General features: G+C 55.3%; 6 protein-coding genes across 6 annotated transcripts; 5 read left to right on the top strand and 1 right to left on the bottom strand.

Annotated features, from left to right (window-relative positions):
* Window positions 1–318: 318 nt before the first annotated feature.
* Window positions 319–1,586, top strand: BP01DRAFT_360732 (GTPase-activating protein GCS1; the record flags this gene model as incomplete). The annotated part of the gene is made up of 2 exons (XM_025575977.1): window positions 319–1,038; window positions 1,098–1,586. Coding segments are annotated over 2 exons (1,131 nt in total), but the record flags the coding sequence as incomplete, so codon positions are not given.
* A 432-nt stretch (window positions 1,587–2,018) lies between these two features.
* On the top strand, window positions 2,019–4,686 carry BP01DRAFT_360734 (fungal specific transcription factor domain-containing protein). Its single transcript, XM_025575978.1, has 2 exons — window positions 2,019–3,224; window positions 3,289–4,686. Exons 1-2 carry the CDS (start codon window positions 2,440–2,442, stop codon window positions 4,601–4,603), a joined length of 2,100 nt encoding a protein of 699 aa, XP_025427030.1. The 5' UTR covers window positions 2,019–2,439; the 3' UTR covers window positions 4,604–4,686.
* An 890-nt stretch (window positions 4,687–5,576) lies between these two features.
* BP01DRAFT_395371 (mitochondrial elongation factor MEF2) lies at window positions 5,577–8,527 on the bottom strand (the record flags this gene model as incomplete). Its single annotated transcript, XM_025578389.1, has 1 exon — window positions 5,577–8,527. Exon 1 carries the CDS (start codon window positions 8,391–8,393, stop codon window positions 5,577–5,579), a length of 2,817 nt encoding a protein of 938 aa, XP_025427031.1. The 5' UTR covers window positions 8,394–8,527.
* Window positions 8,528–8,725: 198 nt separating this feature from the next.
* On the top strand, window positions 8,726–10,950 carry BP01DRAFT_360736 (retromer subunit VPS17). The gene is made up of 4 exons (XM_025575979.1): window positions 8,726–8,828; window positions 8,906–9,410; window positions 9,466–9,919; window positions 9,975–10,950. The coding sequence occupies exons 2-4, from the start codon at window positions 8,958–8,960 to the stop codon at window positions 10,841–10,843; spliced, it is 1,776 nt and encodes a 591-aa protein (XP_025427032.1). The 5' UTR covers window positions 8,726–8,828; window positions 8,906–8,957; the 3' UTR covers window positions 10,844–10,950.
* Window positions 10,951–11,568: 618 nt separating this feature from the next.
* On the top strand, window positions 11,569–12,924 carry BP01DRAFT_360737 (putative nucleoside-diphosphate-sugar epimerase). Its single transcript, XM_025575980.1, has 3 exons — window positions 11,569–11,759; window positions 11,851–12,056; window positions 12,118–12,924. The coding sequence occupies exons 1-3, from the start codon at window positions 11,737–11,739 to the stop codon at window positions 12,915–12,917; spliced, it is 1,029 nt and encodes a 342-aa protein (XP_025427033.1). The 5' UTR covers window positions 11,569–11,736; the 3' UTR covers window positions 12,918–12,924.
* Window positions 12,925–13,184: 260 nt separating this feature from the next.
* BP01DRAFT_395374 (putative THO complex component (Rlr1)) lies at window positions 13,185–21,070 on the top strand. The gene is made up of 3 exons (XM_025578390.1): window positions 13,185–13,233; window positions 13,332–18,336; window positions 18,407–21,070. The coding sequence occupies exons 2-3, from the start codon at window positions 13,409–13,411 to the stop codon at window positions 20,793–20,795; spliced, it is 7,317 nt and encodes a 2,438-aa protein (XP_025427034.1). The 5' UTR covers window positions 13,185–13,233; window positions 13,332–13,408; the 3' UTR covers window positions 20,796–21,070.
* The last annotated feature ends 474 nt before the right edge of the window (window positions 21,071–21,544 follow it).

Genomic DNA, 21,544 nt, shown 5'->3' on the forward strand with positions numbered 1-21,544 from the left:
CTCCCCCCCCTCTTCCCCCCTCAATCATCTACCTCTCGGTTTCCCCTTTTCCTACCCTACTATATACGTGACCATTATCCCACACCTTGACATATTGGCTGACCTATTCTTCTGAGTAGCTGCTCCAGATCTCCAAAACAAACGGCAACGACAAATGTTGCGATTGCGGCGCTCCATCGCCCCAATGGGTGCGTTACTCTCAGCCCTCCCCTGGCTGCATCTCCATTGCCTTACACTCCGATACCACCCACACCCACACCCACGTATATTGTCCCGTCATGAGGTCTATTACGCACTAATCACGCTCGCCTTCTCCAGGCTTCTCCCAAATTCGGAACTTTCATCTGCCTTAACTGCGCGGGTACCCACCGCGGCCTCGGCGTGCACATCTCCTTCGTCCGCTCGATCACCATGGACGCCTTCAAGACGGCGGAGATCATGCGCATGGAGCAAGGTGGCAATGAGCCCTGGAAATCATTCTTTGACGCGCACGTCATCACCCAATCCGAGGGGCGCACTTTCGAAGACTCCACGATCAAGGAGCGTTACGAGGGTGAAGTAGGCGAGGAATGGAAGGAGAGGCTATCCGCTAAGATCGAGGGGCGGGAGTATGTGCCGGGGCAAACGACTCAGTCATCACAACCATCGAAGAAGCAGCCGGAGTTGTCGTCCCGGTCGAGCACCCCTCTCGCGCGGGGCGGCACGCCTGCGTCCCATGACGGATTGGTTGATGGTGGCGCGACCAAGAAAGAGCGCAACGAGGCATATTTCGCCAAGCTGGGGACGGCGAATGCGACTCGGAGTGAGTCCTTGCCGCCATCGCAGGGCGGCAAGTTTACGGGTTTTGGGGGCGGGATGCCGCCAGCTGCTTCAGCGGGATCAGATCGCGCAGGGGGCTCGGGGACCCTCCCTGGGTTCGATGATTTCCAGAAGGACCCTATGGCGGCGTTGACGAAAGGTTTTGGGTGGTTCACGACCACGGTTGGAAAGGGGGCCAAGACGGTGAATGAGAGTTATATTCAGCCCACCGCTAAGACGGTATGTTGCAATGGCTTGATAGTCACGGAATAAGGCTAACCTCTTGAGGCCCACTACAGATAGCCGAGTCCGATTTCGCAGCACAGGCTCGTCTTCAGGCTTCTCAACTCGGTCAAAACCTTCAAACGGGTGCGCGCGGTGCAGCAGACCATTTCCACCGTTTTGTGGAAGGGCAGGATGAAGCTGCCGCGGCAGCAGCTGCCCGGCGGGAACGGGGCCGGGCTGGGGCCGAGCCGGAAAGAAAGGATTTTTGGGACTCGTTCTCGGCATTGGGAGCACAGGATACTCATCGTCGGACTGCGTCTAGGTCGAGTGCGATTGGCACGGCTGCCATGAAGCCCAGCGCTGCGGGTGCTGGGCCAGCAGCTGCTGGATCCACCGCGACAACTTCGGCCTCGTCGGCTGCGTCTAAGACGGGCACCGGCAGAAAGAGCCTAGAGGATAACAGTGGATGGGATGACAATTGGTGATCGTTTCAGAGGTGGTGAGTATGGATGGTTGTATACTTGGTTCGCCTAGTCTATGACAAGATCCGTACCTATACGGAGTACATATGATATATATATATAGTAACACCTGGTGAGGGTGGTTGGGGGGCCAGCTCAGTGTGCATAGATTTATATATATATATATATAGTATATATATATGCTTACTAAGTAGCATTCAATGGTGTGAGATTTAGCAGTACTAAACATAGGACCGTGGACAAAGTATATACTCTGTTGCTACCAACTACTAGCAGAATAAACTTGTAAGTAGTCAGTTTGCTTCTGAAGTGCCGAAGCAAAGGCGGGGTCCCCGGGAAACAAACGGCCCACTCCGAAGGGTCGGGAACAACTTCCAGCCCATCAACATCTCCATCCGTCCAATTCTGCTGACTGACCATCCCATCCACTCACCTTTCCCCCCCAAAAGCTTCAAAGTTCCTCACGTCATCTCCTTTCTTCTTACCCCCTCCTCCGCCCCCCAAGTCCACTACCATCTTTGATTTTGCCCCTCTTCCCCCCACCCCCCCCCTATGACAACGTCCAACTTTATCTCTTTCTGTGCCAATCATGCAACCTGGAGAGCTTAAACCCCTTGCACCTGCTTACCCTCTCCCCACCACTTGGTTCGACCCGCCTGAACTGCCGCGTATCAAAAAGCGTTCCAACGCGTGCGAGGCCTGCAAGAAACGGAAGACTAAAGTGCGTGACTACATTACTCCAGTGTGCTTGCTTGTGCATCAACCAGTCCTGAGCCGATACTGAGAAAAACAGTGCCAAGGCTCCCAGCCATGCGACAAATGCATACAGGCTGGATCACAATGCATCTTCGCCGAGGAGCTCGACAGACGCCGGAAGCTGGCTCTCCGGCAAGTTGAGCAGGAACTGCACGCAGCCTATGATCTCCTGGAACGGATGGTCGCGGCCTTGGACAAGCAAAATACCGCCGAACTGGAGCGGATCAGCGCCGTGGTTAAGGGCGGCTTTCTGCGCAGTGGAGGCATCACCACGCCGGAGCAGCAGGATCTCTCATCAGGGTCTCAAGAACGTCCAGCTGCATCGCAATCGGCAACATCTTCCTCGTCGGCGGGCTCTCTTTGCGATATTGCCACGGTGAATGAAGACATCAACCGGGACGAGCGCAGCAGGGCAACCGGTTATATTGGGAAGGGTTCGGAGATTGCTTGGCTGCAGAAGCTCAGCGAGGAAGTCGGGAAACTTGGCCATCCAATCGAGAGTTCGCCGCATGAGCTATCTTCCGAAGAGGAGAGTCTCACTGCGCTCAGCTACCATCTGGACCACTTGAGCTTCTCGACTCTGGAAGCCGGGGACCCGCAAGCTCTGCCGCAGCGAGCCCTCAGCGACCAACTCATCGCCATTTATTTCGCTAAAGTCGACCCGTCGTTCCCATTGCTGAACAAAACCCTCTTTTCTACGCAGTATCATCAGGCCCTCACTAAGTCGAGGTCCCCTTCCCGGAAGTGGCTCACAATCCTGAATTTGATCTATGCTATTGGCGCCAAGTACATGCAGCTATCTGAAAGGAACTGGGCGGATGCCATCGATGACCGGTCTTTCCTGTCCAGGGCTTTGGCCCTCAATGCCGATCAAAGCCTGCTCGGGGAGCATGCGGATCTGCAGCAAGTCCAGATCTGGGTGCTCTATGCCATTTACCATCTAACCTCCGCCCAGATCAATAGGTGCGTATATTCCATGCTTTTGTGCGGTCTTTTTTGCGAAAGGACGAGGAACTGACGCTCACAGAGCGTGGCACATGGCTGGACGTGCTGCCCGCTGTGCGATAGCGCTGGGGCTCAATCTCCGTGCGGGGGGTCTCAATGTAGACGCTACGTCCAGGGAGTCCCGTACTCGGCTATGGTGGTCGCTTTTCATCCTAGAACAGCTTCTGTCTGTGATGACCGGTCGTACATCGTGCATTGATTGGCGGTCCTTCAGTATCCCGGCTCCGTTGCCCTTCGACGAAGCCCAATTTCAAGCCCCTCAAGCAGCCAAATATCTTTCGGATCTTGCTCTGCGGGAAAGGACTTTTGTCTTGACCGCCCAAACGCCCAGATTCCGGATCGAAGCAAGAAACAAACTTCTTCGAGCTGTCGAACCAAGTTCATCGCTATACCTCTTCTATCTAGCCGACCTCGCGGCGATCAGTCATGCCGCTGTGAACGCGGTCTATAGTCTTCATGCCTGTCTGGGCGTCTCCAAAGGCGCCCATGCCAAGATCACACATTATCAGCGAATGTTGGGAGACTGGCGGTCGAGTCTTCAAAGCAGTTTTGAATTTACAGACCGCAACGGCCGGCTCAAGTTGGCCGAACCGTGCCCCGAGCAGATCGCTTTGGCTCTCGCTTTTTACAGTTCTCAGATCATCATCAATCGTCCATGCCTCACCCGTCCTGGAATACAGAAGGTTACCGAGACCAGACACCCGCGGACCGCATTCGCCAACGCCACGGCATTGCTCTGCCTCCAGTCTGCAATGGACTTGATGGCCATATTCCCCGACCTGCCTGACATGGGATGGCTGTGCGAGATGACCCCATGGTGGTCTGTGGTGCACTATATCATGCAGGCCCTCATTATTCTGCTCATTCAGCTATGTGTAGGTCCAGTGGACGTGGTCAAAGGGGCTCACACCGAGACTGGCCAAGGAGCTGTCGGCACGGCGGAAGAACCTGAAGTGATCCTCCGGGTTTCCAAGAAATGCCTGCGGTGGCTACACGCGATCGCAAGTCGGAGCCCCAGCTCGCGGCGGGCGTTCATCACCTGCGAGCGTCTTCTGCGCCGCATCGCCACCATCAACGGGTTCGACCTGGAGGGGGTCCCGCAGGCCGCCACGCTGGCCGCCCGGACGACAAACTCGAGTCTCGAGAACTACTACGCGCAGCGGGGCCGATCCCCCCAGCAGCCCTCGGAATCGGCTCACGGGGACGCGATGCGAGAAGCGTCGACGTGGTGGGGCGCGGATTACACGTACTCGGAACCCGATGCGGAGAACCAGGCCTACCTGCCTTTTAGTTTGGACCCGACCTTGTTGGATTTTCTGGAGAATGCTCTGGAATGATTATGCTCGTTGTTTATTGAAGCTGGCTTCAATGTGTTCGAGTTCGCTCTTACTTCCTACCAGAGTGATAATGACAGATACCAAGAGTGAGTTTGTTTTTTTTTTTTTTTTTTTTTTTTTTTTTTTTTCTGCTTATCGTTCAGGAATCAAGAATTTTCGGAAGCTCCTGTGTTGTTTCATCCCGGAGTGTTTTATTTTCTTCTTCTAAAGGCTATTAATAGTTGTGGAATACTGAGGAGTATGTAATGTCCTTGAGTCGAGTCAGTTAATGATCGGAGTGTTCCTGCTGTTCTATCACAGCTCCATTCTTGAACTTCTGCATCAATCATTCCAACTAGTTAAAATATGTATCCATCATCGAAGCAGTTTTCTCCAGGGTTGAAGGCTGTTCCGTTAAGGTTTAGTAAGGAGAAAGCTCCACGGTTTCTAGTAGTGCATCCCAGATTGAGGTTCAACACCCTTCTCGCCACTCCTCGGGCTCTGATGTGGGCTTTTCACCTGGCCTCTCTACCTTGTTCATTTAGAGTCTTCTTGTAGATGTTCAATACCAAGTCTTGTTCAGTATCGAGTTTTGTTCGGTATCAAGATGTTGTTCACGATCAACATCGTACGAAGCTTCTTGTGTAGTCGAGGAAGACGATATCAGTCCAAGTTAGCAGGGAGGTATCCTCTAGAATTGAACGGTAGAAGTGAATCTATCCTGACAATATCTTCTATTCATGTAGATAATCAAAACAATTACCGCAGAAGACCGTCTACTGTATGTACTGTACATGATTCCACACCCAACAGACCTAAAGTACTCCTGGACAAAGAAGTGTCTAGCCAATCCTTCGCAATAGTTGACTGAGGTCCCCAACAAATCCCCGACTGAGGAAAGGGAATGAAAAAAAAAAAAATAAAAACACGTATAAGAGTATAATCGTACAGTTCTTCTACCTCTATTCTTGCCTTCTACAGTTCGAGGTCCCGATTAGTACCCACCACTCATCTCGGCCAGCACGGCCTTCTGGCGCGGGGCACTCATCTTCTCGAACCGATCGACGCTCATCACGAAGGTGCCGCGGCCGGCACTCAGACTGCGGAGGTGTTTCAGGTAGCCCACCATCTCCTTGAGGGGCACCTTGGCGGCGATGGTGCGCGGGCGATTGGCGGTGTCCGGGAGGGAGGCGCCAGCGGCGGAGAGGGAGGTGGCGCCGAGGGCGATGGAGGGGCTTTCGAAGGGGTCCGGGGGCGCGTAGACTTTGCTTGCGTCGATCGTGGGCAGGTCTTCGTAGGGGGTTGTCGGGGTGGAAGTGGAGGTCGAGGTCGGCGAGGCGTCGGTGGATGTGATCGGGAGGTCCTCGTCGAGGGAGACGATGTGGCCGCCCCGGGCTGAGGAGATGTCGTGCACGACCGCACCGAGGCTGGCTTCGTCGATGCTGATGATCACGTTCATGACGGGTTCCATTAGGGAGGTCCCGCTGCTGCTGCTGCTGCTGCTGCCGCCGCTGGATACCAGGGAGCGGAGGGCGGTGGTGGTGGCGAGGCGGGCGGCTGAGGAGACGGCGGATGGGGTGCTGTCGGTGCCGAAGAGGTGGGAGGTTGCGTCGAGGGTGAGGTGGACGCGCGTGTGGTGCATGGGGAAGGAGAATTGGGGCCCGCGGGCCAGGGCGGCGGCGCAGCCGTTGAGCAGCGAGGTGCGCAGGGTGGCGATGTCCAAGCCAGAGGGGAGGATCGGGCTCTCCTCGATGCCCTTGCGGTTCCGCGTGATTTCCAGCCCGGGTGCCTGGATGATGATCTGGTTGCCGTTCTCGTTCTCCACGAGGAAGGTGTCCTGGTCGGTGACGGGAGGCTCGTCCGTGTCGGGGTCGAAGGGGGAGACGGACGCTGTGCATCCGGCCTTGCCCTTGCGGCCGGCGACTTCTTTGTCGAAGATCTTGGTTACTGGTTCGGAGCTGCTGCCCGGGCACTCGCGGTAGCCGATCTCGATGCGGCCGACTGTGGCTTTGGCTTTGAGTTCGTTGATGAGCCGGTCCCGCGCGATCTCGAGATGCAGCTCGCCCATTCCGCTGAGGAGCGTCTGGCCGCTCTCCTCGTCGACCGTGACTTGGAGACTGGGGTCTTCACGCAGGAGCATGGCGAGGGACTCGTGGAGCTTCTTCTCCTCGCTGAGACTGTGTGGCTCTACGCTGGCGAAGAAGACCGGGGGAGGAACCTTGATGGGGCGGAGCTGGAGAGTGTCGAGCGGTTCAGGGGGTGTCGGTCTGTTGGTGGCGTAGGAGACCAGCGTGTCGCCGGTGCGGGCATGTTTGAGCCCCACAACGACACCGATGTGACCTTCAGGGATGGAGTCGACTTCCACGGCGTCATTGGCGTACATCTTCAGGAGACGCGGAGCCCGCTCGGTGACCTTCAGGTTGGTGTTGTAGAGCGCGCAGCTCCGGTCGAGTCTGCCCGAGTAGACGCGCACGTAGACCAGCACCCCGCGTTTGGCGTCGTTGACCACCTTAAAGGCTAGGGCACAGCCTTGGAGAGTCTCAATGGCGTTTTGAGATTCGGCCTGCGCAACTGCCTTCTTCTTCTTTGCCTGACCCTTGGCCGAGGCGGCAACTGCCTTTTGTTCGACAATGAGGTCGCCGGACAGTAGGCGCCGGAGACCGCCGGTGACGCCGCCGATGCTGACCTCGGGATCAGGAGTCTCGACGGGACTGGGCAGGAGGTTGACCACGGCGTCGAGCAGAGGTTGTACCCCTACATTGCGGAAACTGGCACCGGCGAAGACGGGAATGATCTTTCTGCCCTGCTCCTCGAGCAAACACCGACGCAAGCTTTGCAGAATGCCGTTGGCAGGGACGGCAAGGTGATCCTCGTCGTAGTCGAAAAATTTCTCGACCATATCCTCGTCGTACTCGCTCAGCAACTCGACCAGAGCAATCCGGGCCCTTTTGAGCTCCTGAGCCAGCCGACTCTCCTCGGCCTCCAGCTGCTGCAGGTTAAGCATCTTCACTGATTTGCCGTCGCCATCCTCCCACCGGAGGCCCTGAAGATGGATCACATCAGCAACACCCACAAAACGACCGTCCCCTCCTTCGAACCACGGAATCTGACAGACAGCTGGCCAGCCTGCCAGCCGCGATGCAACTTCCCGCACAGTCCGGCCGAATGCCGCTCCGTCTCGATCTAATTTGTTGATGTAGACAATTCTGGGAATGCGATAGGTGCTGGCTTGATGCCAGACTTGCTCGGTTTGAGCCTCAACACCGGCCACACCGTCCAAGATGCACACTGCGCCGTCCAGAATGCGCAAAGACCGCAAGACCTCGAATGTGAAATCGGCGTGTCCGGGCGTATCAATCAGATTTACCGTGTGTGAGTGAGCCGAGCGGGGGGCCTGTGAATCTGGCTGACTCGCCTCAGCAGCTGTTTGCGGTGGCCAATGGAAAGTGATAGCTGCAGACTGAATGGTGATTCCACGCGCTCGCTCCGCGGGGAGAAAGTCTGTCACCGTGGAGCCCTCATCTACGTCTCCAATTCTTCTAGTGAAGCCACTGTAGTAGAGCATGCGCTCTGTGGTAGTGGTTTTGCCTGCATCGATGTGGGCAATGATACCAATATTCCTTGTCCGGTCAAGCGAAGCCTCTTGTCCGCAAAATGCAGCGCTTGAAAACTTTTGCAGATGGGGGAATTGTAGTTTCCTTGTACACTGGCTAGCATGGCTGCCCAAGCGATTAATCACTGCTTGGCCCTGGTGTGAAGCAATTGGCCGCGCCGCCGGATGAGAGGCGCGCAACAGAAGGGCTGCAACCATCAGGGTCGGTGGTTGCCCACGACGCACTTGTCAACTTGGTAGGAGTTATAGACTGTCTAACATGTCTTGCAGGATGAACAAGCAGTAAAAAATTCACTGTAGCGACAATGGTCGAAGAACACTGATGCAGAGATTAGGTAGGTAGAGTAGTCGATGGGGAAGCATGAAAAGTATTGATTGGATAACTTCTTGATAGAAGCTGAAGCGGATCCAGTGACCTGTGAATGCCTGTTTAATCAGGCCTCAACGACCAGGCCCCAACGACGTAACCTCCGCCGCCCTCACAGCAATCAATCAATCAATCCATTCCACCCAGTGTTTCCTCCGTTCTCCCCTTCCCTCCCATTTCCTCCCCCTCCCCCCACATCTGACACAATTGCGCTCTCCAACTCCCCTTGTATCTCCCACTCTCCAGTGTCTCTGGAGTATTGACAGGTACGATTCTGTCTACAATTGCAATTTCATACCATAAGTTAGTCTATGATGCTGATTGATGTCTGCCTGGCCCACAGCGCGGTGTAGACGTGGTCGCATCGACCCTCCCCCCCCTCCAAGACAGCCACAATGGACTACTCCGCCATTTCGCACGACCCCGATCATCCTGCAGGCACCTCGCCCTGGGCCTCGCCTCGACCAACGCAAACTACTTTTTCTGCGACGGGCGACATTCCGTCGTCTCCATTACCCTCGCAAGAGCATTCTCCTTTCGGCGCTGATAGGGAGCCGCAGTCTGCCGAGGGATCGGGCGCCAGAGAGGATGGATTCGGCTCCCCTAATCTGTCTGGTCAACTGCAAAACACACACCTTTCTGGTCCCAATTCTGGAGAGCAAGCATCGCATGGTGCTCAACAGCAACAGCCGCAAGGTCAACAGCCTCGTTCTCAGATTCCAGCCCGTTACCAGACCGGACCCAGACAGAATGCCCGACCGCCCGCCCCAGCGTATAGGATACAAGCGAAGATCACGGGGCTAGAGCGAACCGGCAAGAAGGATCCCATTCTGCGCTTCGAAGTTCACGTGAGTAGGCCCTTGGATTGTGGCGCCCTGCGCAAACACTGACCCCAAGGTCTAGACCAATATTCCCAAGTTCAGGACTACCCAATACCGTGATGTGCGACGCACTCATAGCGAGTTTGTGAAGCTTGCCGATCATCTCATCTCTGCCAACCCCGAGACTTTTGTCCCTGCCGTACCATCTCCACTGACTCCAGCCGGCGCCGGAACCGAGGAAGACGAAATGCGGGTTAAAGCCTCAATGCAGCGGTGGCTGAATGTGGTTCTCAGCAACGAGGTCCTGATTCATGATGACGAGGTGGTCTTATTTGTCGAGAGTGACTTTGGTTACAGCCCTGTCGTGCGCATGAAGCAGCCGGCCACCGGCGTTCGACGGAAGGTCTTGAAGCAGTTCGCGCCCCCTCCGGATGACACCCCGGAACTACAGAACGCCAGACCTACCGTCAAAATGTTCTACTTGGGTGCTATGGATGCCAGCCACAAGGTTGACCGTGTGGTTAAGGGGCGGAGAGGTATGTTTTGGTCAAATGCAATATTGAAGAACGCGCATCGCTTACTCGGAATCAGGATTGGGACTTGCTGAATCCGACTTTGGCGTTAAGATGGGCCAGATGCATGTGCAGGAGACGCACCCGGGACTGGCCAACGCGTACCGGAAGCTCGGAAAGATCATCCAAACAGTTGGAGATTTCCATGCGGTTCAGGCAACCGCTGAGGCTACTACTCTGGGAGATCCCCTCAGCTACCACTCCTCGGATGCCTTTATAGTCAAAGAGACTCTTACGAACCGTCATATCCTGCTGCGCGAATTGATCCAAGCTCAACAGGTTACCCGCAGCAAACGTGCTGCAGCTGACCGGCTCAAGGTCAGCTCCTCGGTGCGTCCCGACAAAGTCGATGAGGCTATCAACGCATTGGATGAAGCGCAAAACCACGAGGACTATTTGACTAAGAGAACCCAGCGAGTCACGTCGAACTTGCTGCTGGAGAAGCAACGCTGGTTCGAGCGGACGTCGAGTGACCTGCTCGCCAGTCTGCGGGAGTATACTCTACGCCAGATTGAATCGGAGCGCCGCACGCTGGCTACTCTCGAGAGTGTTCGACCCGATATCCGAGCCATTGATGCCTCTGGAGGACTAAGCCGCCTAGGCCGCGAATCTCACCCCGCTGTCCGACGGTCGAATTTGGGCTCGAGCCAAGGTCCTAAGGGCGACGCATGGAGCGGAATTCCCCGTCGCAGCGACAGTCTTGGCCGGAGCATGAGCGGCAGCTTTGTTGCGCCTCCGCTGGACGATGACGAAGAAACGAATGGCAGCGGGAGTGGCAAAGGACGGTTGCGGTCTGCCAGCGGAGTGAGCTCGATTGCTGAGGAGGATGATGAGGATCGATTGGACGCGCGAAACGCAGCTAGTCGTCTAGCCACGAGTACCTTCTAGTGACTCTTGTAAATTATGTGTGCGAGATTCCCCTTTGACCATGACTTTTTCTGTTCCTGTCCACTGTTGCAGCATGTTTGTATGATGTCTTGAGTATGCGACCATAGCTTTTTTTTTTTTTTTTTTTCGTAACTCGTGTTGCGTTGTGCCGCCCATGACTGTCAAAGTATCGATAATATGCCTGCATGCAGCCGATTGAGGTTCGTAGGCAATGTTGTTGTGGTCCTCGTCCCTGGTCGGAGTCACGTCAACCAGCCCCGCCTTGAGATCAGTCCAAAACGTCATGCAGAAAGGGGGGGAGGGGCAAAGCGCCCGATAATACGGAGTATACATAGTACAAGTAACTATGAACCCATGATGGAGAATGGAATGGACTGTTGTCGCACAGCTCCATTGCAGAGGGGGGGGAGTAGTGGTGCAAGATAAAAAATAATAGTTTGACCAACAATTAATGCATGACGATTAGATCCAGGAACATTCAATGTTCTTTTGAGTTCTTCCCACCCCCACTCTTGCTGAGACGCTGATTGCCGTATAGTACGGAGTAGTAGCTCTGACCTCGAAAATACATCCACTCTTGATTTCCAAGCATCGGAACGCCATTCAACTTCCGTCCTTCCAGCGGAGCTTAAGCTCTCATTGGGGGGGTTTCTTGCTTGTCTGTCTTTGTCTGAGGTGCTGGTTGTTCTTCCCCTCCACTTCCACATCCACTCCCCTCACTCCTCCCCCCCCCCACCTACTCATGATATAAAGTAGACTTCATTCCTCTCCCCCTTGTTGTTATTTCTTGTATCTCTTCTGCTTATTTCCATCTATTGCGAAAAAGTACTTTCACATTCTACCCACCAACACAACACAATCACAAGCCCAATCTGCCTTGTATAGAGCACAACATGGCTCCCCTCCAGGTCTTCATGTACGTCTAGCCCCCATCTTCTCGTCCACATAAAAAAAGAAAAAAAAAAAAAATCCAAGAGAGTCTCTGACAGTCAACTCGCTGGCTACAGTACCGGTGCCACCGGCTACATTGGCGGTGATATCTTCTACAATGTTCACCAAGCACACCCTGACTGGGAATACGCCGTCTTGGTGCGCAGTAAGGAAAAGGCCGACAAGCTCGCCAGTGAATACCCCAAGGTTCGCGTCGTGTTGGGAGACCTAGACTCGGCTGAACTCATCGAGGAGGAGGTCAAAAAGGCCGACATTGTCTTTCGTATGTCTCTACACATGTCTTTCCGAGCCTCGGGACTAGAAAACTAATCCGCTGCGGTCAGACGCTGCCGACTGCGACCACGTTGCGTCTGCTGAGGCGATTGCCAAGGGTGCGGCTCATCATACCCCGGAGCGCCCCCTGTGGTGGATTCATACATCCGGTACCGGTATCCTGACAGTCGAGGACTTCCGTTCCAACACCTGGGGCAAGTACCGCGAAAAGCAGCACGATGACTGGGATGGCGTGGATGAGCTCCTCAATCTGCCGGCGGACTCGTTCCACCGCAATGTGGACGAGATTGTCATTGCCGCGGGCCAGCGGGACCCCAACAGTGTCAAGGTTGCCATCGTCTGCCCGCCTACCATCTACGGCCCTGGCCGGGGCCCAGGCAACCAGAAGAGTGTGCAGGCCTACTGGTTGACGGCTGCGGTCTTGAAGCGGAAGAAGGGCTTCCTGGTGAATGAGGGCAAGAACATCTGGCACCAGATTCACGTGCAAGACCTGAGTGATCTCTATCGACTGTTGGGAGATGCCGCTGCTGCGGGTGGCGGTAAGGCTACCTGGAACGACAAGGGCTACTACCTGGCCGAAAATGGCCCCTTCGTCTGGGGAGACATCTCGCGGGAGGTGGCCAAGGTCGCCTATGAGAAGAAGCTGATCCCGTCCCCTGACGTGGAGCCCATTTCGGACGACGAGGTGAAGCAACTGAACGAATTCGGTCTGTATGCTTGGGGCAGCAGCTCCCGGGGCCACTCTTACAGGGGTAGGAAGCTGCTCGGATGGTCTCCTCACCGGCCGAGCCTGAAGGAGCTCATTCCGCAGATTGTTGACATTGAAGCCAAGGCGTTGGGCTTGCTGTAGACGGAATAAGGCAGAGACTCTCCTGTAACACAAGACTGAACTGATGAATGCAATGACCAAATTCTTCGATCTTTGTGCTGTAACTCCATTATCGTATTGTCCTACACATGAAGGGGGGCGTAGTAATCCGATGATATAAGTTGAAGATTGAGCGCGCCACATACACCCTAAGCGACCGAGACGCGCTACCCGCCCGCAGCCGCCGCTTTGTTCCATTGCGAACCCGTCCGATGCCATCACCTTCTCGCCGATCCAAGCAAACGGACCTCGCACGATTTTTCCCACTTCTGACCCCCGCATGAGTTTTCCACAGCAGGTTGTTGCCCATTCATTCCTGAATTGTCAACATTTGACCTTTAATCGCATTATTGCGTATCTTAGACCCCGGAGGAAGCTGACCGGCTCAATCTCTAGGTCCGCCGCATGAACTGCGACCTGTCCGGGACTCGTCAGTTCTCCCCCTCAGCCCTCTAGCTTTGATTGACCCTGTCATGGCTCCTGGTGCCGGAGGAAAGAGAAAAAGAGGCGATCGATCGTGGTCTGGCGATTCCGGGAACGACGGTTCACGACCATCCCCCCACCGACCAGGTAATCTCAACATGGCGCAACACAATCACGGCCCACAGTCTCGCGACTACGATTCGCGTGGCCGCGGACGCAGGCCTCCCGGGCGAGGCAGAGGTGGGAATATGAATATGGGCCGACGCCCCAGTGGCGATAACCAAAACTTCGCCGGCGGTCGGAGGGACACGGCCATGTCCCCGCCCAGCAGCGTCCCGATGAAAGACGCGCCGGACTCTAATCAGACCAACGGAGCTTCTGTGAATGCGGACCAGCATAGACCTCCTCCATCACCGTCACCTGTCCCCTTATCGGCCCCGTCACAGCCACAACCCCAAATACAGATAACTCCGTCCCCAGCGCCAAGTCCCGCCCCGGCGCCGCCAATGCAAATATCAAACGCTCCCGTGCAGCCTCCCCCCGGGCCCCCTCCGCCATACGACTACGAGTATGTTACACAGGCAGCCATTGATAACTGGGCGGCCTCAGGTAGGAAGGAAGTTGTGGAAAAGGGAATCCAAGCGAAAGATGCGCAGGATGCTTCTAGCCTAGCATCGGTATATCAAGAGCTCATCCGCTCAGCTCTTTACGGACGCTTGCCGCCAGACCACGCAGGCTCAGCAGTTCGGAATATCATCGGAGAAGATGTTGATTCAGAGAACGTCGATATGAACGGGGAGCGACCAACATCAAATCTCCTTGATACGCGATCTCTGTTCTTAGACACCTTGTCCATTCTTACCGATTCCGACACATCGAACAATGCTCTGAGACCGCTTGTATTCGCCACCGGCATCAATGCTGCACTTATGCGAGTGCAGCTTGACACGCAGCTCCTCCAGTCGCTCGGCCTCGTCCGTGAAACCTTCACCCGTATGGGAATTCGCAAACAGACCAATCTCTTGTACCGGCAGTCGAACTACAACCTTTTACGCGAGGAGTCTGAGGGTTACTCTAAGCTCTTGACCGAGCTTTTCACAACGAGTAGTAATGAGCCTCCATCTAGTGAAGTGGTGGAAGATACTTTCGAGAAAGTCAAGGCGATGATTGGTGCTTTTGATATGGATGTTGGCCGTGTGTTGGATGTCACTCTGGATGTCTTTGCTGCGGTTCTTGTTAAACAGTATCGTTTCTTCGTCAAGCTTTTGCGAGCCAGTTCGTGGTGGCCCAAAGAGGACAACTTCCGCAACATGGAAGACGGAAACCGTGATTCTGGTCTCCCAAGATGGGCTCTACCCGGTTCAACTGGGTGGATGACCACGGATGAAGAGCGAGTTGAGATCATGCAAGCCAACGAGCAGCGAGATCGCCAATTCTGGATCCGTGTAAGAGAGATTGGGATTCGGGCTTTCTTTGAGATCGGCCGACGACCTGTAACTCAGGAGGAACTCCAGCGCATCCTTCCTGAAAGCAACAGTCTTTCTGACGATGAAAAATCAATGCGGAAATGGATCGAAGAGACGGGTACGTTGCCGCCCAAAGGCAGTCGAGTCGCCGCCCAGCTTCTTGGTTTCAAGCTTCGATTCTATTCTTCCAAAGCTCGCTCAAAGTGGGATGTCCTACCAGACAATCTCATCTACCTGGCAGCCCTGCTGATAAAGGTGGGGTTTATCTCGCTGCGTGACCTATATCCTCACCTTTGGAGACCAGACGACTCGATGGATACACTGAAGGAGGAAAAGCTCAGGGAGAAGGCCGAGAGAGAGCGAGCGGCACGTCCGGGAGGTGGTGTGAATGCTTTGATGATGGCCGGTGCCCTGTCGGATGACACCCTCCCTATGCCTCGCATCCGTGAATCCGAGACCCGGTCGGCCACTCCTGGGAAGGATCACGAAGCGGACAAAGCTGCCGCTGCGAAGGCGGAAGAGGAAGAGCTGCCAGAACCTTCAGATCAGAAGGTCATGCTGTTGAAAAGTCTCCTTGCCATCGGCGCACTTCCCGAATCCCTGTTCATCCTCAGCAAATTTCCATGGCTCATGGACGTCTACCCCGAACTCCCCGAATTCATCCACCGTATCCTTCATCACTGTCTCAGCAAGGTATACGCTTCCCTGCGCCCACTTCCTTCTGTGGAAGGGCTCAATGAAGAAAAGCAAATACCGAGCCAAGATCAAGCAGGTCTCGCAAAGGGTCAGATTCGACTGGCCCAAGCGCCACCACGACGCGTTCTTCGATGGGCACAGCTAGACAAGGACGACACCAATGACGGTACCGATTATCGATTCTACTGGGATGACTGGACCGATAATGTCCCCGTTTGCCAGTCGGTGGATGATGTTTTCGCGCTCTGTTCCTCATTTCTCAACCTGTCAGGTCACAAGATCGGACAAGACTCGAGTCTCCTCTCGAAGCTTGCCCGAATCGGAAAGGATAGTCTCAGTCAAGATGATTCCCCGGCGAATAGGGCCCGTTGGCAGGATCTTTGCAAGAGACTCCTGATTCCTTCTATTAGTCTCACCAAAGCAAATCCCGGCGTTGTGAATGAGGTCTTTGACCTTGCCAGTTTCTTCTCCAGAGAAACCAGATATAACATGTACGCGGAATGGAACTTGGGACAAACGTCTCGACTACCGGACCTCAAATCCGCGTTTGACCAAGCAAGGGCCGAGACGAAAGACGTCCTCAAGAGGTTGAGCAAGACAAACATCCGTCCAATGGCTCGTGCCTTGGCCAAGATCGCTTATGCCAACCCCGGGATTGTCATCAACGTCGCCATCAACCAAATCGAATCTTACGAGAATCTTATCGAAGTTGTTGTGGAGTGCGCGCGTTACTTCACATACCTGGGATACGATATCCTGACCTGGGCATTGATTAGTTCTCTCGGCCAGAAGGGCCGAAGCCGTGTACAAGAAAGTGGTCTGTTGACCAGCCGTTGGTTGAACGCCTTGTCCACCTTCGCGGGAAGGACTTTCAAACGATACTCAGTGATGGACCCCGCTCCATTGCTGCAGTACGTCGTCGAGCAGCTGCGCCAGAACAATTCGACGGATCTTATCGTCCTGGAGCAATTGATCAGCTCCATGGCAGGTATCATCACGGACACTAATTTTAATGAGGCACAGATTCAAGCAATGGCAGGTGGAGAAGTCCTTCAAGCCCAAACTATCTTGCAGCTCCTCGACAAACGGCACGAATCAAAAATGACCTCAAGGCGACTCATGAAATCTTTGACTGTCTCCAAACTCGCCGGGCAATTGTTGATTGCTATTGCCCAGGAACGCCTGACATGCATCTTTAAGGAGACTGAAGGTGCTTCTGAGCTGAAGCTTTTGGGTAACATTTTTGATGAGATTCACCGTATTTTGGCACAGTATCTTGATTTGCTCCGTAGCAATCTTACTGTGGAGGAGTTTGATTCTTTTGTTCCCGACCTAGCTTCGCTCATCGGTGACTATGGCATTCAACCAGAAGTAGCCTTCTGGATTCGGAGGCCAAGTATTGCGCTGAAGATTGCAGATATTGAGAGACGCGGACAGGATGTTGAGGATTCGGGGGCTGTCAACCGGATCACTACGGAGAGGCGTCAGGTCAAGGCTGATGGTGATAAGATGGACACAGGTGGAGATGGAGAGACGGCCACTGGTGAAGGAGACCAGTCCACGGAGCACACGATGGAAGTGGATCAGGAGAAGCCAGAAAGCACGTCTAATGTGCAAGGCAGCACGGACACTGGTACCGCAACCATCGAGGCACCCCCTCTCAACCCAGTCATCCAGGATCTTCAAGATCAAGTCAAGGCTGTCTTACCGACTGACACATGGGGAACTGTTGGTCTCCAATTTTACGTCACCTTCTGGCAATTGTCACTTTACGACGTGCATATCCCGCAGAAAGCTTACGAAGATGAAATCGACCGCCAGAAACGCAAAGTCATCGCCATCAACAACGACCGGTCCGACATCAGCATGGCCGGCACGCAAAGAAAGGAACGTGAGAAGAGGCACTTGACTCAGCTTCAGGATCGGATCTTGGAGGAGAACAAAGCTCATCTAAAGGCCTACGGTCAAACGAGGACGAAACTGCAAAAAGAGAAAGACCGGTGGTTCGCAGGCATGCGTGGCAAGCACGATGCTCTGAACGTTGCTCTCCTGGAGCAGTGTTTCCTGCCCCGTCTGCTTTTGTCACCCATTGATGCGTTCTACTGCTTCAAGATGCTCAAGTTCCTTCATTCTACGGGTGCCCCCAACTTCCGAACTGTCGGCCTCTTGGATCAGCTCTTTCGGGAGCAGCGACTGACAGCTTTGATCTTCCAGTGTACATCAAGAGAGGCGGACAATCTTGGTCGCTTCTTGAACGAGGTGCTCCGTGATCTCGGCCGTTGGCATGCAGACAAGACGGTCTATGAGAAGGAAGCTTTTGGAAATAAGAAGGATCTGCCCGGTTTCGCCTTCAATGTTGACCCCGAAGGGAAGCCCGGGACCTTTCTTGAATATGAGGACTTCCGACGACTGCTGTACAAATGGCACCGTCTCATAGCATCAGCACTGAAAACCTGCTTGAATGGTGGAGAATACATGCACATTCGAAACGCTATCAGTGTACTCAAGGCCATCGTACAGCAATTCCCTGCCGTGAACTGGATTGGTCGAGACATGCGCAATAGCATGAAATCTCTTAGCGAGAATGATGAACGTGACGATGTCAAGATCCCGGCTGCTTCGCTCATCGGTGATCTCAACCGATGTGAAAAGAAGTGGATTCTTCCCCAAGCATTCATGATCGCAAGTCAACCCGCGTCAGGGAAGGCGAGTGCACCGAATGCGACAGGAAAGCCCGGCACGCCGCGCCCTCCATCTGATACTCCAGCTTCTTTGAATGCTTCTGCGCCCGAATTCAGACCTACAACAGCCAACGAGTAAGTCCCTTCTACTAGTACTGTTTCTTCCGGTGACATGTGTTCTAATGATCGGTGTTATCAATCTCAGAAACCAAGGCACTCCGAATACCGAGGCGTTGACCCGGGCAGAGGTTGAAGATGGTGAGATTGAAGATGCGAGAATGGCCGATGCGCCGGCCAAGGATGCGGAAGAAAGCATCCAATCAACTCAACAAGCCCAGACAACCGACACTGCAGCCTCTCAGCCCAATGTAGCTGAGGCCCAACATACTGAGACTCTAGAATCAAGTGGCCGCGGCCAGACCTGGGACGATAAAAACGCGCCCTCTCTGGCAGCAGGGCCATCTGAAGCCGAACCTGCTCCTCGTCCCCACGTTCCTGCATCACCTGCTGAGCCGTCAGCTGCACCCAGAGTTTCCGAGCCTAGTAGGCCGCCCCCCAATATTCCGAAGCGCCCCGACTTCGACAGAGCGCCGTCTGGGACACCAAACTCCCGTAATCAAACTCACCTTCCGACTCGACGACTGCCGCCACGACCTGATCTTATGGATGATCGACGCGAGAGACATGCAGAATACCCCCGCGGCGGCCGGTTCGGTGGGGAGCACGAGTACAACCGCCCGTTCGATCAACCGATGGGCGATGGGCGGACTTACGGTCGGCTTGAGCGGGGATTTCCTGGCCGGCCCCCTGTGGATGAGCCATTCCGCGGTCCTCCTCTTCGAGACGGACGACCTCAGCGGGAGAATGAGTGGCCGGATCGGACTGGCCGCTTGCGTCCTGACGGCCGAGACAGCCTTCCAAATGTCCGGCCAGGCATGCCCACTCACCCCGATCGCCTTGACATGATCCTTGATCACCCGGAGCGGCCAGGAGACAATTTTCGCAGGGGCGATACAGGAAGGCAGGAAAGAGACGAGCGGCGAGCTCTACCCGCCCGTGCGTTGTCGCCTGTGCCCGTGGAGCCCCCGAGTAGTCGACCAGAACGATTTCCGTCCGATGATCGTCGGTCTGCCAACTATCCTCAACCGCACATGCGCGGCGATGATATGCCCACAGGACCCAGCAGTGAGCGGTTTGGTCGGCAGCCCATTGATTCGGATCCTGGCGTTGACATGACGGCGGGACGTCTGAGGCAGCCCGAGCCATCGGCTGACGTGCCTCTTGGCCCGCGGGGTAGAAATCCGTCCGGGCGAGGTGGTCGTAACGTGTCCGGCACACCTCATACTGGCCTTTCGTCTACCGCTTCCAACACTGGAACTGCACCCGGCCGTCCGCCTCCTACAGGGCCTGGCCGCCAAAATGCTCGCGCTGCGCTGGATCAGCCGCCATCAGCGGGGCCTCCTTCGCCAACCGCCGAGAAGCTCGACACCAGTGGCATCCATCCTGACCGGTTGAAGGTCCTGCAACAACAGCCCAAGGAGACTTCCTATGGCGGCAATCCTAGGTCGCATCCTTCCTCATCCCCCGCCTCTGGCATTCCTCCTCCATCTGGTCCCCGGGGAGCTGCTGGACCACCTAGTGGGCCATCGTCGACCCCTCGGGGTCCGCCTTCTGGGCCTGGGTTTGGCGGTGAACGAGGCCGCGGCGACAAACGCTTCGCGGGGATCAACAACATGTTGCAGCAATCCGGAGGGCCGCCCGAGCGGAATCCCGGACCTATGATCCGGGGTCGCGGTGCCAACCGACAAGCGTCTGCTGCCAACGCCCCTTCCCCGCAATCAACGCGCCCACCCACTCCGGTGGGAATGGAGGAGAGTGGTCGTCTTGGCCCTCCTTCGCAAGGAAGACCCGACCTGCTCGCTGGACGACCCTCGGGACCATCGTACCCGGAGGATGACAGTCCTCGCAACCGATTTGGCAGTGGGCGAGGCGAATTGATTGACGAAAGCGGTTCTGAGGGCCGAAGATCTATACGATATTCTTCCGGCGGAAGCTTCAATCGCGGTGGCGGCGGCGGCGAGGAGGAGGGATCACGGGGGAGCAATCGCCGGGAGGACCACCGAGAACGCACACGGGATTATGAGCGCGAACGCAGCCGTCGCAGCGACGCTGGCGCGGGCACTCCGCGGGAAGAACGCTTCGAGTCTCGCGAGGTGTCTCGGCGCGGTGCGGGTGCACGCGAGGACAATCGACGACGACGAGAGCGCGATGACGGATCGGATCTTGCTCCCAGCGGCAGTCAAGACCATGAGGGACGCTTGAGGCCACCGTCTTCTCTTGGCGGACCACCCCCTCCAGCCCCGCCACCGGCTGGCGCGGAGGAGGAACCACGCCGCTGGAGCGGTGGGCGCGAAGGGCGAGACCGTGACCGCAACCGTGATCGTCAGCGCGATCGCGATTATCACCGGGACGGTGCTGGCGGCCCTCATCGCAAGCGCAATCGACCGGGCGACGAAGGAAGCCACGGCGAGGGAGGCGGACGAGGCGGAATGCGTATGGGAGGAGAAATTAAACGTCCTCGACGTGGGGGTTGATTTGATTGATACCAGTGGAATGCCATGTTTTCTTTTCTTTTCTTTAAGTGCCTCAGGTCTTCCTACACCCACCCACCATCTCTCATTCTCTCTCTTTCCTATTGAATTTACTTTGTATCTCGTGCACTGGATCCCATGCATTGTTGGACGGTGTTAGGATATTAATTCTTTTTTTTTTTTCTCTGCAGTGTTCTGCTGGAAGGCACCAACCAATTGGCTGAGCTTGTGGCCATCCTAGGGGGCAATTGCATTTGTGTAACATAGTAACATAGTACTGAACTGAACCCTTGACTGAAGTGAGATGAGGCCAGACTGGCCAGTTGTTATTGCACTATTCACCTGCAGTGGCAGGATGTAGTGGCAGGATGAATCGGATGGATTGCCAGTTGGACCGAAAAGGAAAGGTTTCCCCTTTTTGGTCGCGGGGGAAGGAAAGGGAAGCTGTTTGTTTTGTAGGCATTCGGCCCGGTATTCCGTCCGGCTAATCTTCGGCCTCCATTCGATGGCCGATAATTCTCCTTCTGCTCTGCATCATCTCTTCTTCTCTTCAAATCAGAAAAGATGTACTATGAATCAAACCCCCTCCCCGGCCTTACCAACCGACCATCCGTCGCCCATCATCATCCCTGCGATCGTGGTGGATCCTGCATTGGGCCCTCTCCCCTCAGTGCAACCATTCCGGCTTCTGAATACGACTGAGTCAGTGCGACATGCAACTTGACTATATCTACTCTCCCTACTCCCTCCAT

Source organism: Aspergillus saccharolyticus (assembly GCF_003184585.1).
Source record: "Aspergillus saccharolyticus JOP 1030-1 unplaced genomic scaffold BP01scaffold_53, whole genome shotgun sequence".
Lineage (NCBI taxonomy): Eukaryota > Fungi > Ascomycota > Eurotiomycetes > Eurotiales > Aspergillaceae > Aspergillus > Aspergillus saccharolyticus.